The sequence below is a fragment of the Geotrypetes seraphini genome, chromosome 3 (assembly GCF_902459505.1).
Source record: "Geotrypetes seraphini chromosome 3, aGeoSer1.1, whole genome shotgun sequence".
NCBI classification, from domain to species: Eukaryota; Metazoa; Chordata; class Amphibia; order Gymnophiona; family Dermophiidae; genus Geotrypetes; species Geotrypetes seraphini.
The window spans coordinates 152,552,155-152,572,518 of NC_047086.1; the positions used below are offsets into that span (position 1 = coordinate 152,552,155).

Genomic DNA, 20,364 nt, shown 5'->3' on the forward strand with positions numbered 1-20,364 from the left:
AAGCTGGAACAATTCCTTTACTCATTATTTATTAGCACATATTCTGTTTGAGCTGTTGCTGTTCTCAGTGACTCACAATAAAACATATATAATCTCCATAAAAGCACATTAAAAACAAATAGTAACTACTTAAAAAAATGCCAAATTGCTGCAATAACTTAAACTAACCAAATGCTTGTTCATAAAGTAATGTCTTACTTTTTTTTCTCTCTGAACTGGAAGCTAATTTTCAAGTCCCAATAATTTAGTAAGAGTGTGCCAAAATACAAGTCCACCACAGAGAAGGCAGTTTTGGGAAAAGTTATACATTTCACTTACCTTCCTGACAGCACAGTTAGTTGAAAAGTATCTAAGAGAGCTGAATGCATGCAGTGTATGGGCCCTAAAGTGACAAACTGGATTAAAAGCTAGTTAAGTGGAAGAAGACAAAGGAAAGTGGTACATGGAGTTTGCTTGGAGAAAAAGGATGTTGTTAATGGATGGTCGCAGGGATATGTCCTTGGACTGGCTCTATTTAACATCTTTATGAGTGATATTGCTGAAGAACTGTCTGGCAAAGTTTGTCTTTTTTTGCGGATGATACCAAGCTCTGTAATAGGGTAGACATTTCAGAGAGTATGGATAACATGAGGCAGGATTTGGTGAAAGCTTGAAGAATAGAAAGATGATGGCAGATAAAGGCCAAATGGCCCATCCAGTCTGCCCATCCACAGTAATCATTATCTCTTCTTCTTGAATTCAGACACAGTCTCTGTCCCCACTACCTCTTCCAGGAGACTGTCCATGCATCTACCGCCCTTTCTGTAAAAAAAGTATTTCCTTAGATTACTCCTGAGCCTATCATCTCTTAACTTCATCCTATGCCCTCTCATTCCAGAGATGCCTTTCAAATGAAAGAGACTCAACTCATGCACATTTACATCATGTAGGTATTTAAACGTCTCTATCATATTTCCCCTTTTCCTCCAAAGTATACAGATTGAGATCTTTAAATCTGTCCCCATACGCCTCATGACGAAGACCACACACTATTTTAGTTGCCTTCTTCTGGACTGACTTCATTTTTTGTATATCTTTTTGAAGGTGTTGCCTCCAGAATTGTACACAATATTCTAAATGAGGTCTCGCCAAAGTCTTATACAGGGGTATCAATACCTCCTACTGGCCATACCTCTCCCTATGCATTCTAGCATCCTTCTAGCTTTTAGCCATTACCTTTTCAACTTGTTTAGCCACCTTAAGTTCTTCACCCCCTAAACTGTACCGTTCCCTCGGATTTTTGAAGCCCAAATGCATGACCTTGCATTTCTTAGCATTAAATTTTAGCTGCCAAATTTCAGACCATTTTTCAAGCTTCACCAGATCTTTCATGTTAGTCACACCATCCTGGGCGTCTACTCTATTGCAGATTTTAGTATCATCTGCAATCTTACCTGACAGCCCTTCAGCAGTATCGTTTATAAAAATATTAAAAAGAACATACTTTTCCTCAGAGCAATCTCCATTGATCACTACCTTCTGTCGCCTTCCACTCAACCTGTTATTGACCCATTCCGAGAGGACTCCTAAGTTTATTTATTAGACGTCTGTGTGGAACACTGTCAAAGGCTCTGCTAAAATCTAAAAACACCACAATTAGCACACTCCCTCTGTCCAAATCTCTGGTTACCTGGTCAAAGAAATTGATCAGATTTGTGAATCCATGTTGTCTCCGGTCCTGTAATTCACCAGATTCCAGAAACTTCACCATTCTCTGTTTTAAAAGCATTTCCGTTAATTTGCTTACCACAGACGTCAGACTTATCGGTCTGTAATTCCCTATTTCTTCCTTACTTCCACTTTTGTGGAGCGGGACCACATCTGCCCTTCTCCAGTCCTCCGGTACCACTTCCGACTCTAGGATTCATTGAAAAGGTCAGTCAGTGGAGCCACCAGAACTTCCCTAAGTTCCTTCAGCACCCTCAAATTCTATGATTTGACATTGTTTCAGATCATTGATTGAATCAGATCCACGTCATTCTCTTCTTGGTTGGGCTAACTTTTCAACACCTCCTTGTTTGGTCTGGTAATTGGCAAAACAGCATTCTCACCTCCCTTTTCCTACCAGTTCGACAGTTCCTCTCCTTATACACCCAAGCATCTTCCTGGCTTTGACCGTCACTTTTTCTACCTGTTTGGCCATCCTGAGATCATCAGATACAAATCATGTACAGAAGCACTTTTCCTCTGTACTATACCGTTCTCCTGGTTTTTGTAGCCCAAGTGCATGACCTTGCATTTTTTAGCATTAAATCTTAGTTGCCAATTAACAGACCATTCTTCAAGCTTCGTCAGATCCCGCCTCATGTGATCCTCATCCTCTGGTGTGTACTCTAATTGCCAGGAAGGTACTTGTGATCATAAAGAGAGAAATGGCCAGTAGGAAAAGGGAGGCGATAATGCTATTTTCCAGTGCAATAGATGAGACATTCTAGACCAGACATGGGCAACTCCAGTTCTCGAGGGCCAGAATCCAATCGGGTTTTCAGGATTTCCCCAATGAATATGCATTGAAAACAGTGCATGCAAATAGATCTCATGCATATTCATTGGGGAAATCCTGAAAACCCGATTGGATTCTGGCCCTTGAGGACTGGAGTTGCCCACCCCTGTTCTAGACAGTAAGGTTATTTCCCTTTAGTCGCATGGTTGCAGAAGGAATCCACTCCATATTTTTTTACTCTGCTTTTATAGAACTGCACTGATCAGTTTTGCATCCTCTACAGTTTTTTCCTTGTGCATGCATAGATGCAGTTGTGTGTGTTCTGCTCTCCCCATTTTATTGTTTTAATTCAATATAATTTTGTCCCCTTTTTAGGTAATTTAGTGCTTTGAACAATTTTAAAGCTACCTGCTTGAGAATTCACAGAGTTTGGTCTGTAGCTGACAGGCCGATCCCTTTGTTGGGTACCTGTTGGCAAGCTTTTATAGTTTTCTCTGGAGCTTAAGGCTGTTGTCCCTGAGGTGGTCTCACCTTCTGTTAATCGGGGGTCGAGTACAGGCTGTTAGGCCCCTTAGGAGGCTCAGTGGTGTCTTACAGGGTGCCAGTTGCGTCGTCGTGTATCTGCCTGTTCCGGTGCGCATCCGATGGTCCGCAAGGGTGGCAGTATAGTCAGACATTGGAGTCTGACTGGCAGCCTGAAGATCAGCTTTATAAGAACATTCTCAGCTTTGTGGCAGTGATTATTCCCCTACAACAGAAGAGTCGTAACAGAAGAATCATGAGGATATATCAGTAATACAGCCACAGGCTTACCTGTAACTTTGTGCTCAACTTTGGGCATTCGTTACTCTGCTGCTCACTACACAATTGATCTTTGCGATCTACCCCTCATTTATGTGACACTGAAATCAACCTTTGAGACTCTTGACAAAGGCACACATGCCGAAACACTGTTAGTGTCAAGTCTTTGAGTCTTTGCTGTGCTTTCTTCAATAAAGTGGACTACTTTTCAACCCCTTGGCTGTATTATTATTATTTGGTTCTTGCAAAGTTTTTTCTACCAAAAACAAAAAAAACCCAAAACAAGTGGGGATGGAACTGTATACATCAATTGGAAATAATGTAAGAAAATTTTATTGTAATCAAACAGATGATATATTATAGTAAACAATCTATATAACAAAATAACATTAGACACGATCAGTCCTAAAACACTGATGGTCTATGCTGCAGATTCAAATTCAATTAAAAACCCTTTAGACTCAATCAAACCCAAAGCATTGATGGTCTATATTGCAGATTCAAATTAGACTTAATCAGACATGATACGAGCATGGTTCAGCTCAAAAGCCTGCTTCAGGGGTATGCAAAACATCTAATAGGTGATGGTCTTGATTGTCAATAAATGGCCACTATTTTTTTTGAAGTAACAAGAAGTTCTGTAGCTGCTAAAAGTGTACTCAAGAACCTTAGTTGTATGCAGTTGTGTGCTTGGTGCAAACAGGCATACACACAACTGTATACAACTGAGTAAGGGAAATAGTCGTCATTTATTGACACTTCAAGACCATTGCCTATTGGATTTTTATGTACCCCTGAATCAGGCTTTTAAGCCAAAACACACACTGTCGAGTCTGATTTGAGTCTTAATTTGATTCTGCAATATAGACCATCAGTGTTTTGGGACTGATTGAGTCTAAATTGATTTTGTTATGTAGATGTACTACAGTATACTGTATATTCTGTTCAATTACAATAAAATTTTCTTAGATTATCTCTGGTTGATGTGCAGAGTTCCATCCCTACTTTTTTTTTTCAAGAGCATCATGTTCTGTTGTCGGCCTCTTTATACTTAAACGTTTTCTGAATGTTCTTATTTTCATTGTTTCTCAGTCTTTCTAATTCTGGATCTTTTTTTTTCTTGTATCCTAAGTCTGCTCCTTCTGTGGAAGAGATGGTAAGTATAGCACTTTGTGTTTCTTTACCCGAACTTTAATGCTTTGTAGAAAACATGTTAATTACATTGATATACTAGGTTTTTCAGTGAGGTAAAAATTATCTTTGGCTATTTTGTGAGTCTCTGTAGTATCATATTTTATAGTCTGTGTAGACTGTTCTTTCCCCAAAGACAAGCAAGTTCATCATGTCACAGAGGCCCAGATTCTCAAAACTTTAATGCCGTCCCTAAGCTGTTACCGACGGTTTAGCCTGCACGCATTTTAGCGGTGGATTATCAAAACGGATTATCTCTATCAATAGCGAGCTTTCTAGCAGTCTCTGAAATGACATGCAAATGGGCTCATCAACATTGGAATGAGCCCTCTGGTGGATTCTTAAAAAAATGCGGAGCCATTTTCTAAAAGCGTCATCAGCTTTTGGCAACAAAAATAAGCGACTGGTCTAGGTTGCCGGTATAGTCATGATAGTGTCAGAGACTGCTAGAAAGCTGTGTTGTGATGCAGCAGAAAAGATGCTCATTCTCTCTCCTTGCATCACAATATCCCTCCCCTGCAGCAGTGGCACCCCCCCCCACCCGCGCAGCAGGAGAGATGCCTATTTCTGCTGCCAAGAAAAACTCATACTCTCCCACTGCCAAGAAATCCCTGCCACTGCTCAGCGGGAGAGTGTGGGCATCTCTCCCACTTTAGGGGCGGCAGGGCAGCGGCATGGGTTTTTTGGCAGTGGGAGAGAGTGGGCATCTCTTCCGCTGCTTGGGGGGGGGTTTGTTGGTTGGAAGCAGGAGAGATTTAACATCTCTCCTGTTGTGTTTTGGGGGGTTTTCTTTATGCATTTTTTTTGCATATGTGCCTATTGCAATCACCAGCGATGGGCACATGAAATTTAGCAAATCTTTGCTGCTGTCCGCCAACCTCATTTACATGCACAATTTTTTTGAAAATGTCTCGCTTTTTTCAATTCGTTATCAAAATGGCTGCATTAGCAGACCATCACTTTTTAATGCATTTTTAAAAAAAATCTTGGCTTAAATCGGTCATGACACTAGATGAAACAAAATATCAGAACACTATAGAAAAACTGAAGTCATTTCTCCGCATGTACAAGGATTTTTGCACTGCAGCATTACAGCTGCTCTGTTTCTTTTCTTCCATTGTCCCTACTGGACATATTTGAGCAGTTTGGGCCAGTGCTGTCATTTTTCCAGGCAGATGTTTAGTTTATTCTTAGTACTGTAAACAGGTTTTGCAATCTTTTTTTTTCCCCCCCTTTATCAATGAACTTATGAATCTTCCCATCCTTATCCTGCTAGACCAATTCAGATAAGTGGCTTAAGCCACCTACCTGCAGTTGGAGGAAAATTCTCAAAACTTACCGTGCATTTAATGATGGTGCTAAACTGTCGTTAAATGCACATATTTTACCGCCCTGTTAGCAAAACATCTCACCGTGGTCTTTTCCATGCTTTTTGGCAGCCTCTGATTGTACTATGCAAATGTAGTACAGCAAGGTCATTAATATTAAAACTGTATTATAATGTAGTATAGTGAGGTCTAGATTATTAAAATGAGCTCCCTTGGCGATTCCTCAAAAGTAAAGCCCCTCCATTTATGTGAAATCGGGGCCGATATTTAGTAGCAGGGTCTGAGCTGCCATAGCTTTATTTTCATGTCAGTGCCTGAGAGCTAAATGGCTCAGGCACTGACAGAAAAATAATCTCAGATTCCTTACCACAAATGTCTCCAATTCCCTCCCTGCAGTGCCAATAAACAAGCCTAGTGGTCTAGTGCCCCCCCCCAGCCATTGCTGCCTCACAACGATGCCCCCCCCACCATTGCTGCCCCCTCTCGTTGATACCCCCCCAACTTCATGATAAGATGGTGGTCTAGTGTGCCATCTCCCCTCCCCCATACGACCCCCCCCTAGACCTTTTTTTTGAAGACCGGCAGGAGGGATGCTTACTCCCTTCCAACGGTAGGACCGCCTCTTCAAAATGGTGGGCTTTCCACTTCCTGGTTTACCCTGGGATGCACTGGGAGGAGTCTAAGGGGCCATGATTGGCCTAGGTGCCTAAGGCCCCTCCCATAGGAGGAGTGTTAGGGGCCTAGGCCAATCAGAGTCTTCAGCCTCTCCCTGGTGCATTCCAGGATACACTGGGAAGGGGATGGCCTGCCATTTTGAAGAGGCATTGTCATTGGTGCCGCCATCTGGATCTATTAAGAAAGATGGGGAAGCATAGGCATTTTTCCCCATCTTAGCATGCATCGGCACAGCATGCATTGGTGTTGTCTTAGCCGTCCACTTCGATGCAATCTAAATGCTGATACACTGAGGCTTGATCACCTTTCCTTCAAGTGGTGTCTCCCCCGAGGTGTGCCTCATCATCGAGGTCACCAACACCCTGACACCCTACAGCACTATTTGTACTGAAGATATCCATAGCACCGATGTCCTCTCTTCAGGACCATGGAACGGGACATCTTACAGAGGTAGTTGGCTGCCATGATGCACACACAGGCACCTCAAAGCCACGGCTATGGCACAACCAATACCAATTCAGCTCGAGCAGTGCTCTGAGTGATCCTCAAGGCTTAAGACTCGAACTTCCCACGCCAAAGCTCGAGGTCTAGGAGAACATCTCAACGTTGAAGCTCTTCACACTCTATATCGTATTGATGTTGAAGATGATCCAGAAATGTTTCTCGACGTTTCCCTTGACATCACAATGAATACTCCTTCTCGCCTCAACCACCTTGATGTCTGGTACCGTACAGATTCTTGTGTCCATGACATTGAAGATTATTATTCAGACCTATCCAATCATTCTTATTTTGAATGCCCTGAACTCTCAGCTGTATAATTGAATGGGATTTCTTCAGATCTATTTTCTCCACCACATCGCAGGAGATTTTTTAAAATTTATTTTATTCAATTTTTTTAGCCCGTCCTCCCAAAGGAGCTCAGAAAGGGTTACAAATCAGGTACTCAAGCATTTTCCCTATCTGTTCCAGTGGGCTCACAGTCTAAGGTACCTGGGGTAGTGGATCTCCACCAGAAAGCCTCCTTTAAGCACTACATCGAGCAAAGTCCGGCCAGTTAAGCTGGAGTGAGAATCGGAGCCAAGAGCTATGCTCTAGATCAGTGTTCTTCAACCAACGGTCCACAGAAATTTTCTGCTAGTCCACAGGGCCGGCACCTCCATCAGGCCCAAGAGATTTTTCTGTAGCCGCTGATCCTTGGTACGATCAAAACGGCATCTTCGGGCCGGCTCCCTGAGTGCTGCAGTACACAAAGCCGTGGGAAAAGGCTCCTACCGGTGGCCTGCACCTGACCTGGAAGCCTTCTCTCTGACGTCACAACGTCAGAGGGACGACTTCCAGATGAGGTGCGGGACGCGCGCGAGGAGCCGCTTCCCACAGCTTTGAGCAATGCAGCACTCGGGGAGATGGCCTGAAGACCCTGCGTTGATCGCACCGTGGACCGGCCTGAAGCTAACACCGGGGGGGCAGGCCAGAAGGCAAGGCACATGGAGGAAGAGAGACCTAACAACAGTAGGGGGAAATGCTTTTATTTTTTTTATTTAGTGATATTACATCTGTCTTAATTGTCTGTCCTAACTGTCTGTTCGGGAAGAAATCCATTTGTTTGTTTTTCTTTGGGGTTATACTGCTTGCAGAGTCTTGCATCTTAGGGTTTGTTTATGAATATTCGTACTTTAGTTTTTGGTCCTGCATTTGCATGGGGTTTTCTGGTAGGAATGAATGTTGAAAAGCAGTGTGCTTTGTGTATTTTAATTTTGTGGTTAACCATTATGTGTTGTTAATACACATAATGGTGTATGTGTGTGTGTATATATATATATATATATATATATATATATATATATGAAAAATGGATGGAAAAAATGGTGTTACAATTAGTACTATTATGGGGGTGGGATCTGGGGCAGAGATTGGGTGGAGATGGGTACGACTTAGCCCAGTGTTCTTCTACTGCCGGTCTGTGGACCGGTGCCAGTCCGCAAAATAATTATTTTATTTCCACCGGTCCATAGGTGTCAAAAGGTTGAAGAACACTGCTTTAGATTATAAGCAGATACCAAGGATTGTCTTAAATTCCCACTCAATAACCTATTAAAGGATTTAATGTTTAAGAATTGGGAGACACCACTATTGGTCCCAGTTGCTCTACAGAAGTTGAATTCTCTCTGCAGTCTTGCCCATATTTTAACAGTGGCAAACAACAAAAGCCCAAAAGGTTCCACAGTGATAAAAGGGAAACCCAACAAAAGGTAGAAACTGTGGAGTCCAATGGTCTTGTGATGTTTCTTGAGATATAAAAAAAGCAAGTATATCCATTGTACAGAGCAGTTGACACAATAAAGTTGGTAGCGGTATGGTCTTATGTAAAAGGAGTGATATTATATTTTTAGGGTTTTTTTACTTGTATTTATATCTACCGGCTCATATTTAATGAGCGCACATTGTCCTGGTATGTAATTTCATCTTTATTTATTAAATCATAAATCCGTCCTCTCAAAAGGAGCCCAGAATGGGTTACAAGAGTACACTCATAATATAAGTAGGACAAACCTTAGTGAGAAATACAGACCTGGTGGACATAGGGGGGTTTAGATTACAGCATTTACAGTATAAACATAACAGACTTAATGGACACAGGTGGTTTAAATTGCAGCATTTTCAGTATAGATATAGCATAACAGAGGTAAAATAGCATTTTCTATGCAGATGGATGCATCATTGTGGGAGAATGTGGTAGTAATTCAAGTTATATTTGCAGTGGCATACGAGTTTTAGTGAGATTTTGTTTGGTGTATTGGGCGGTGCCTTTGAGATCCATCTGTCACGGGTGCAGACGCTGGTCGTTAAGGAGCTGGGTTTGTAAAGAGGAAGGTTTTCATGGTCTTCCTGAAATTCAATAGACTGTCTAATGATCTAATGGATGGGTGATGATGTGCCATAATCTGGGTATGTAATGAGAATAAGAGTGTTTATGGGCTGTCTCAGACATAAGTGAGCGGCCAGGTGGTAGGATCAGCTGTTTTTCTGCTTGGGATCTCAGTGATCAGTTGGGGACATAAATTTGTAGTTTTGATGCTATGTAGTTTGATGTCATCTTATGAAATGTCTTAAAGGCTTTAAAAGCGCATTGTTTTTGGGTAGGCAGCCAGTGCATTGATGTTAGTCAGTGTTCTCCCTAGGGCCTTTCAGCCGAGCGGTCCGCCCGGGTAATTTAGATGACCGCCCAGCTAAATTCTGCTGCTGCCGCTGCTGCTCAACATTAAAAAACAAAAAAAGCCGGCTTGGAGATTTCACCTTAGCCCGTAGCGAACTTATGCTCTGGGGCTCTAACGTGTGCATGCCGGCTTCCCTCCTCTTCCCTCCGAAACTGGAAGTTATGTCGGGGGGGGGGGAGGAAGAGAAGGGAAGCCGGCACGCACATGTTAGAGCCCCGAAGCATGCATTCGCTATGGGCTAAGGCGGGAGACAGGTCAGTGAAGCTTACCATTTGCTCTTCTTGCTGCTGGGTCCTGCCTACTTTCAGTTTCCGCGAAGGCAGGACCCGGCAGCATTTCTCCCAATCGATCGTGATCTTGGGCAGACCAGCCTTCCTCTTCGATGGCAGAATTGACTTCTGGGAGAGGAATGCTGGTCGGCCTGAAGTAGGGAGAGCTTGGGGCGGCGGCGGCGGCTTTAGGGCCTGTTTCCCGATGGCAGCAGCATTGACAGTGGCTTGGGGGAGGGCAAGGAGAAAGAAAGAAAGAGGGCAGGCAGGGAGACAAGGAAAAAAGAGAAACAGAAAAAAAGAAAGGGGGCATGAAGAGAGAGAGAAAGGGCAGGAAGAGAAAGTTTGGGGGGAGGGGAATGAGGTCAGGAGGAGAGGAAGCATACAGGCTGAAAGAAGGGAAGAAAGATTGGATGCACAGTCAGAAGAAGAAAGTGAAACCAGAGACTCATGAAATCACCAGACAACAAGGTAGGAAAAATGATTTTATTTTAAATTTACTGATCAAAATGTGTCTGAATTTATATCTGCTGTCTATATTTTACACTATGGTCCCCTTTTACTAAACCGCAATAGCGGTTTTTAGCGCAGGGAGCCTATGAGCGTCGAGAGCAGCGCTGGGCATTCAGCGCAGCTCCCTGCACTAAAAACTGCTATCGTGGTTTAGTAAAAAAGGAGAGGGGGGTATTTGTCTATTTTTGTATGGTTGTTACTGAGGTTACAGTGCATAGAGTCATCTGCTTTGACCTCTTTGAAAAAACCCTGGAATAGGAATGATTATTAACGTTTTCTCTGCGTACAGTGTGCTTTGTGGGTTTTTTTTAAACTTTATTGTTGGTAGATCATTTTGACTTGGGTCATTTTAAAAGTAGCTCGCAAGCCCAAAAAGTATGGGCACCCCTGCTCTAGAACATCGCTCCTTAGTTTTATCAAGTGGTACAGTGAGGGGTCAGCACTTTACATCTTATCACCTCATTCTTTCTTTTTTCTCCACATGTACAGCACGGTTCTTTATTCTAAGCAGCTCTGGCACTAACAGTACTATGGATGCCTTAAGCTACTTTCACTACCACTTGCAATCAGGTTCGGCATTTTATCATGGTTTTGGGTTTTTATTTAGTTTTTCACCAGTATTTTTATTTATTTATTAAAGCAGCATTTTTTAACAGTCCGATGCCCCTCCCCTATCAGTGTGCATTTAATCCACTGCCGACACTTTTTTGGCGCCTCTTTCAACGGATCAAATATCATAGCCCCACTGTCGCTTGTTCACATTTATTCTGCGTACGAGTTTATCTCCTTAGTGGGGAAACTTTTTTGGTAAGTCCATTTTATTCTCCCTTTTTTACTTTCCCAATTGCTTTAGGGGAGATGCATCGCTGTTTCTGTGGTGTTGCATTGTATGCAGAGTCCAGCTTCTTGGTGGTTCAATTTAACCTTTGTCTACGTTTTTCTATTTTATCTCCCTTTTACAAAACTGTAGAGCATTTTTTAGCACCGACCATGGTGGTAATTGCTCAGAATTCTATGAGTCTGAACTGTTACCACCATGGCTAAAAATCACATTACAGTTTTGCAAAACGGAGAGGGGTTAGTTTATGATTACATATTCCATACTAGGCGAAGGTGTTTTCTATTGTTCGAAAGGCATGGTTTTCAGTTAGGATTGACTGTGTAGGATTGATCTGTACTAGTCTGGCTTGTTTAGTTTTACAATGGGTGTATTGATGTACTGCTCACTCAATATGTAAGATGCTGTCTTTTCCTAGGTACACTCTTGTGTAATGTGTGGATTGTTACTAAAAATCATGTTTTTCATACAGATGGGGGGGGTGTCAAAAAATGATGGGCCTCGGGTGTCACATATACTAGGTACGCCACTGCCTTCATAGTTTATATCTAATTCACAAGCCTGCTTTTAGGACCTACAGGGTATGTATCCCTCTGATTCATGACAATTTCACTTCTCATGTTATCTTATCCATTCTTTTTATTATACAGCTGCCCAGATAAGCATCATTCTTTGACGTGATTGGACCTTGAAAACTAACGGCAACAGTGTTCTCCCCAGAAATTTTTTCCAGCCATGAAAAACATTTGCTGCATTTAGTGTGCCACAAAAAACATTTGCTACGTTTAGTGTGCCGGAGTTAAAAAAGTTTGAGCGACGCTGCTCTATACCATTTGAAAGAGGGCAAATATCTAATTATTCACTTCTAGAATTGGATGCTTCTTAAATTTAGTAAAAATATTCTGGCACAAGTGTCAAACCTTAAAAAAGGAAGTCATATTGAGCATTGGAAAATAATAATAATTAACTAATAAAAATAGTACACATTTAGGGCTCCTTTTACTAATTTGCGAAAATGGTTTTAGCGTGTTCTTAGCACGCGCAGAAGTACCACGCGTGCTAGACGCTAATGCCAGCATTGAGCGGGCATTAGTTTTCCCACGTAGTGCAGGAGTTTGCACGTGCTAAAAATGTTAGCGCACCTTAGTAAAAGAGGGGGTTAATTTTCCCCACCACCAAATTTCCCCATCCCACCCGGCTACTTTTTCATGCCACCCGACTGGAAAAAATTTCTGGGGAATACACTGCACCCGTTAATTTAACGGGCTTAAACACTAGTATTAAATATTGAACTAAGGCCAGTACTGGGCAGACTTGCACAGTCTGTGTCTGTATATGGCCGTTTAGGGGAGGATGGACTGGGGAGGGCTTAAATGGCTGGGAGGGTGTAGATGGGCTGGAGTAGGTTTTGACAGAGATTTCGGAACCCATGCACAGTACCAGGTAGAGCTTTGGATTCTTGCCCAGAAATAGCTAAGAAGAAAAAATTTAAAAAATGTAAATTGAATCAGGTTGGGCAGACTGGATGAACCATTCGGGTCTTTAACTGCCATCATCTACTATGTTACTTCCCTGAAAGAAGACTGGTTATTAGAGCATGGCAAGGTGAACATATTCCTCTCAGACATTTTTGCTGGAGGTGGGAGAGCTTTCCCCAAATGGGTTGAGTCTTTGGTGAGTGGTTTCTTTGGGGGTGGGACAAGCTTGTTTCATTGATAGGTCAGGAAACACTCCCCTAAGGATTGTGTCAATGGAACCTAAAGATACATTGGACAGGGACACTATCTTGGAGTGTTTACATAGATGTTCAAAGACCTTTCCTCTCTCCAAGGCTTTGAGGAAGATGCTCTTCATTCTGGGTCTCCATGGAAGCAGTTATGTATTACAGGTACTATGGCTGAATCAATAACTATAGTTTTACCTAAGCCAAATAAAGATCCTACTTTGGTATCAAACTATAGACCTATTTCTTTAATAAATGTGGATGGAAAAATTTTAACTAAGGCAATAGCATTAAGATTGGCTAAAGCTCTCCCTTTCATTATTGATATGCATCAAACAGGTTTTGTTGCTCAAAGACATTCGTCTCATAATACTAGATTGGCACATCACATGTTATATTTGACAAAATCCATCAATGACCCAGCATTCTCTATTTCATTAGATGCGGAAAAAGCTTTTGATAGAGTGGAATGGTCCTTCATGTTTCAGACAATGGAATGGTTTGGTATAGGATCCGGTTTTATACAAATAATAAAGGCATTGTATAACTCCCCTGTTGCTAGATTATATATTAATAATGATTTTTCAGAAAAATTTATTCTACAAAGAGGGGTTAGACAAGGATGCCCACTATCTCCTTTGCTTTTTGATATCGTTTTAGAACCCTTGTTATTAGCTATAGAACAGATAAAGGAGATACAGGGTATTCCACATTCAGATAGAGAATATAAATTATCAGCATATGCGGATGATATATTACTTTATATGAGAAATCCGGAAACAACCATTCCAAAGCTACTCGAACTGATTGAAAGATTTGGAAAATTTTCAGGATATAAAATAAACTGGAATAAATCAGAAGTACTTCCACTCAACGTACATTGTACAAAAAGTTTATTTGACTCATTTTCTTTTATTTGGAAAGAGGAAGGATTAAAATACTTAGGAATTTGGATTACAAAAACTATAGAAGAAACTATGATAATCAATGAAAAAAATTTATTACAAAAAGTGTCAGAAATGTGTGAGCAATGGAATCCTTTGTGCATATCTTGGTGGGGGAGAGTGCAAACTGTAAAAATGATGATTTTACCAATAGTTTGTTATCAAATGGGTATGATACCAATTTTTTTCCAGGGGTCTTTTTACAAAAAATTGGATAAAATATTAACAAAATTTATTTGGCTTGGAAAAACCCCCAGAATTGCTCTAGTATCTTTACAAAGACCAATTGAGGAGGGAGGGGTAAATTTTCCAAATTTTTATAGGTACCATCAAGCCTATATTATGCGTCATGGTATGTATTGGATCCTCCCAGAACCCATTGAACATATACCAGATTGGTTCTGGTTAGAATGGAGATTAATGTTTCCTTTACGTCTGAGTCATGTGATAAGTATTCAAATGCCAAGGTTATATAAAGATCATAAAATATTAATGGATACTTGGAAAACTATAAGATATATAAGTAATCTAACTCCTATTCCAATAACTAAATCAACGACTCAAACAATATGGCTTAACCCAAAGATCAAAGTTGGCGGTTTTAAAATTATCTGGAAACATTGGATGATGGCTGGAATTCGTATTTTAGAAGATGTAATAAATAAAGGTAAACTGCTTGAGTTTTCACAATTGCAAAATAAATTTGGTTTAAATAAATCACAATATTTCAGATGGTTGCAATTGAAGCAGGCCATTCAGACAGGGTTCTCTGAATGGAAAAATCTTAATAATTATCATAGTATGGAATTCTTATGTTTTCAGATAGATTCCATGGGACACCAGGCCGCAATGTGGTATAAATTAATATCTGGATTTATACATTAAAAAAAAAAAAAATGGTCTTAGAGATATTTGGAGCATTGAGATTAAGCATCAAATTAATGCATCTCAATGGCCACGACTTTGGTCTTGGAGGATAAGATGTACAATGTCAGCATCTATGAGACAAACTTGGTTTTTTATTTTACATAGAGCTCTATGGACCCCTACACGTTTACATAGAATTGATAGCTCTAAGTCTAATAGATGCTGGCATTGTCATCTAGAAGCAGGGACATTAGATCATCTTTTATTCTATTGTCCATTCATATTAACATTTTGGAAATCAATTTGGCCCCAAATAAATAGGATGTTAGAAAATCCAGTAGCCTTGACATATGATACAATTCTATTTGGTACTACAATGAGAGCCCATAGTCAAATCTCATCAAATAACAACAAACTTTTATTTATAATGACTGGAATAGCAATACAGCAAATTACACGTAATTGGAAAAATTGGGACAGATTGAACTATAATTTCTGGTGGAACTCAGTTTGCCATATATATAAGATGGAACATGCATTTGCAACACAAAAAGGATATATGAATAAGTTCAAGAAAATTTGGGGACCATTAACAGAATATTGCAATATTTGAATTTCATTTTCCCATGATAAGAAAATAGTATAAAGAAGGAGGGGGGGAGGGGTTAAGGGGAGGGAATTATTCTCTTTATCATATATTATAAATAAAATATTATAATAAATGATATTCTTACATGAAAATAACGTAATAAAGGGAGGGGGAAAAGGTTCATATTTAAATAATAATTGATAAAATCATTACAATATATATATTGTATAACTTTATAAGAAAAATAATTACAATTATATGATATATAAAACCATAAGAAAAATAAGACAAGAAATGTTATATATAAAATATATTATAAAAATATCAAGTGTATTGTTAAGATAATTGTATGAAAATTTATGACACTTGTTGTTAAATGAAAAAAAATTCAATAAAAAAACTTAAACAGAGACTGCCTTTTCAGCTATTGTGTGAAGGCAGTTCTTGCGTTTGTAAGTACGAGTCTAACTTAAGTTGGATGCTCGTAAAGTAGGGACTTTCTGTATAGCAATTTCTTCTGACATGCATGACAAGCAGTGCACAATCTAAAAGAAATACTCCTAAGGAAGAGGAACTACATCAGTCAGATACACAATGTACAGCAAAACAATCTAAGACTGTACAGGAGAGGCAACAGAAGCAACCTAGATACTACCATAACTTGGTACTAAAGTCCTATTGCAATAGACACATTTTGAATGCTGATTTAAAGTTTTTCAGAGCCATGACTTCATCGCATGACTTAAGCTACAAAATTAAAATGCACTATGCTTCCTAGTCTGAAACTGAGTCACCTTAGGACCTGGCAAGACTATGTAGTGGCCATTTAAAGACCAAATAACCCACTTTGGAAAATAGGGGATTGTCAAACTTGATAAGTATGGTGGATTATTAATATGAGATACCTTAAGGTTGAGCATTCATATGAAATGTCTTAAAAGCAAGGAGAAGAGTTTTATTTTTAATTTCACATGAGATTCAACTGGTAACCATTGTTGTTTTTTCAATAGAGGAGTGATGTGGTCTGATTTGTGAGCATGACAGAGCATACAAATAGCCGTATTCTGTAGTGTTTGTAATTTCCTAAATACAGTCTTAGAAGCACCCAGATAGATATTATAGAAGTCGAGTCTGCTAGACTAGTTCAGATGAATGAGTTGTATCCCCTTTCAGCAGATGGAGATGGAGACCTGAAATCTTCCAGTAACATTAATTGTATAAGGGCTGATACAGTCTGGTACTCTCCATTATTTCTCTTTCTTTTGCAAATGGTGTAGATTGGGTTGATACAACATGTTTGATGTTGGTACGGATTCCCTGGGCATTAGTCCACAGCTTGTGGTCCTCAAAAGTGAGTCCCTTGGCCATCTGCTCTTGGGGTTCAGGCCACAGTCCTTGCCCACAGTTGAACCAGGAGGAGTGCCTTTCTCCAGAGCATAAAGGTTTGGTGTTGAGTCTGACTCGCTGGGCTGGAATCCATAGCCTTCAGTCCTTGAGGTTGAGTCCCTTGGTTGGATGTTCCTGTGGTTTGAACCACAGCCCTTACCTACAGTTGATTCAGGAGGAATTCAGTTTCCAGAGCCCTGATCCTTGCGCACAGGTTTAGCAGATATGGTTTAGCATTGATGTGGTGGAAACACGCAGAGACACCTGCGAGGAAATAATAACGGGCACTCAGTGGGGTTTGGAACGTGTGTGTGCTGAGCTCCAAGAATTTGTGGATAAACTGGAATACATGGAGAACTGGGCTTGGAGAAACAATTTGGGAAATGGAGATAGGAGGTATTGTGGGGGGTAGGGGCAAAAGGGGACATATTTCCATTTGAGGTTGGGTTGTGGTATAGTACAAGAGTTCTGGAACTGTATGTTTACTGTATTGTCAGAGGTTTTAGGTAAGCCTTTGGATGCATCTGGGGGGGGGAGGGCTTTCTTCATCAATATGGTTTTGAGTGGGGAATGATGAGGTGCGTTTCTCGAAATTATTGTTGACTACTGTCCATTGGAAGCTGGTGGTTGATAAACTAGATGAGTGGTATACTCTGACAGCTTTGAAATATAGACTGAGAAGTTTTGAAAGGCGTCGGAGGAGATATGAAATGTGGGAAAGTACATTATTTCAAGGGGATTATGTGTGAATGTGACATAGGGTGGGTGGGGTTTGGGGGATATTTGGGAGGGATCAATGAGTGATAGAAGCTGTGTTCATGTATAAGGGTGAGCAGGTCAAAGAAACCAGAATATGCTTACCTGCATGTTCACTATTCTGTATTGAAGCTCTTTTTGTAAAAGTTGTTTTTGAAGTTTAATAAAAGTAGGTCTCATAATCATCTGTCAGGGCATAGCAGTGGTGTAGGCAGACCCAGTATTTTGTATGGGCACATCCAACTCCCCACAGCCCCCATCTCTCCCCTCTGCAGCATCCTAGCATCTCTTATCTCTCAACCCCATTCCTCCCTGGTATACGTTGTACACATGCCTTCACCTACAGCTATTCATAAACAGACTTGCTGTCCTTTTATATACAGTGGATAAAAAAGTAGGGAATAGTATCCCGTTTAAGAAACTATTCCTTTTTCAGCTTACTGTAATTATTCTTCTATTTCATTAATATGTGGCATACCAGGGGTGGCATTGAGTAATGTCTTGGTTTCTCTTGACAGGTAAAAGAGCTTGAAGCAAACAAGAAAGAAAAAGTAAAAGAGGCTCAGCTAGAAGCAGAAGTGAAGCTACTGAGGACAGAAAATGAAGCACTACGTCGCCATGTAGCTGTCCTCCAAGCTGAGGTTTATGGAGCAAGATTGGCAGCCAAGTACTTGGATAAAGAATTGGCTGGAAGGTTTGTAAAGCACATTAGGCATCATGGGCTGCTTATATAATCACAATTACATGACTAGCACAATCCCTACCTCATTGTTATTTTGTGTAGACTTTGTTGAACAGGAGGTTAGACCTTTTCAGTTTCTTTCTGAAATGGTTCTCTGTACATAAAAAAATGTATTTGTTTTAAGATGTCTTATATAATTTCTTATATTTTTCTACATCATACAGTATATAAATTAAGAATATCTTGCCAAGTAGTGAGTTCATAACTAAATTTTAGTCAAAATTGAAAAAAGCAAAGTATTCTTAAGGCAATCAGAAATCAAATTAACAAACCCAGAAACAATTAATGATAATCCAGAAATGTAATCTAAGGGGTCGATACTAAAAACAATTTAAATGGTCAGGAAAGGAAGCTCCTAGCTATTTAAATCGCTTATGCAGTACTTAACCTAATAGTGCTGTTGATTATCTTCTCTAATAACCTATGCCCAAACCGGCTCATTGGTAGGCAGTTTGGGAGGAGGAGTTAGGGTAGAGTGGAAACTTAGGCCCCCTTTTATCAAGCCATGTTAGGGCTTTTTATTGTTGGCCACTGCGGTAAAAGCTCTGATGCTCATAGAAATTCTATGAGTGTTGAAGCTTCTACTGCAGCAGCCAGTGATAAAAACCCCTAATGCGGATTGATAAAAAGGGGGCCTTAGGCAGCTATCTTCAATTTTCAGTCCCCTAACTGGTTATGTAGCCAATAAAGTTAGGATGGATAAACAGCTGTCCTAACCTGATGCAGTGAATTAATCGGACATTGATCTGAATATTAGCTGGTGCCCAGTTAATTTCTAGGTCAGTAGTCATAACTGGATGTTCCAGTACAATAGGGATGGTATATTGAACAAAGGGTCTTGCATCTACTCCCGTGAGTCTATTTCAGGAGATACTGCCCACTGTTTTAGTACCTACTCCTTCTCCTTGCTTTCTGCTGCCCCGTCAAGTCATTTCTTCTGCAAACAAGCCTTCAGGAACAATTTTGATCTGCTCAGTCTTCTTTTTTGATTTTCATGTATTTTTTTGTGGGTTTTTTTTTTTTTTCAGGATTTTGTGTTCCTGTTCAGCTCCAGTGACCTGCCTAGACTCCTCCCTGCTCTCTGCTGCCCCCAGTCAGTTATTTCTTCTGAAAGTGAGCCTGCAGGAGCAACTTTGGTCTGCTCTTTCTTCTTTTTTGTTTATCATGTATTTTTTTGTGTTGTTTTTCGCAGGATTTTGTGTTCCTGTTCAGCTCCAGTGACTGCATAGCCTGTATTAGAGGAGCAGACTTTGATCTGCAGCTGACAGATGGATCTGAAATGGTTTTTAAGGTTATATTTTGTTGTAGCCTTGTTCCCTCATCCCAGAAATTCTAAAATAGCTGGATTTTGAGGTCCTCTGGTGGAGTTACAGCTGTTTTTTCAGCGGGAAATCTTGGATATTTTCAGATTTGAATTCTGAGTTCTCAAACTTTTACAAAAAGCCTTGTTTTTATTCTAACCACCAGGGATGGAAACCTCATACTCCAATGACATGAATTCTGTGAAGTTTGTACCGGTTGGGCAACTGAAGAGTGCCCTTGCGCTCCTTATTCCGCCATGCATGCTGGGGAGGCAGACACCTCAGGTTCAGCCTCTGACCACCTTATTAATGCTGCCAAATAACTGTTGGAATGGATAGGAGATGATTTTGCCTTCTTGGGGTCCTGTGATGCATCACCTGTTCCTAATAAATGTTCAGATGGCACCAAAGCAAAAAAACACTCTTAACCCTCCTCTTGAAGGGGGTTTTCAGTTCTCTATGCCCTTTATGCCTGTCTTTGTGAAATTGCTTTTGCAAACCTATGTTGCTGGCACTAGTGCACCTTCTGGGTCAGCTAGAGAGCGACCATCTGCACAGCTTCCCTGTGTTTCAGCATCTGCTTCTCCATGGAGGCCCTAATCTCCCCTGGATACTGACAGCTGGTTAGACAGGGTCTCTGAAGATGATGATCTGGATGCTTATCCTCTCTCCCAGGGTGAAGCTTTGATCAGAGATGATGCAACACTGCTGCAGACCAGGATGAGGACCCCTCAGTTCACA

General features: G+C 40.6%; 1 protein-coding gene across 1 annotated transcript in view; it reads left to right on the forward strand.

The window, feature by feature from the left end:
- Positions 1-20,364, forward strand: part of GOPC (golgi associated PDZ and coiled-coil motif containing) — a 106,387-nt gene that overhangs the window by 21,462 nt on the left and 64,561 nt on the right. The window contains exon 3 of the mRNA XM_033937608.1: positions 18,099-18,274. Within this exon, the coding sequence (XP_033793499.1) occupies positions 18,099-18,274 (176 nt within the window). The remainder of the gene's footprint in view (positions 1-18,098; positions 18,275-20,364) is intronic.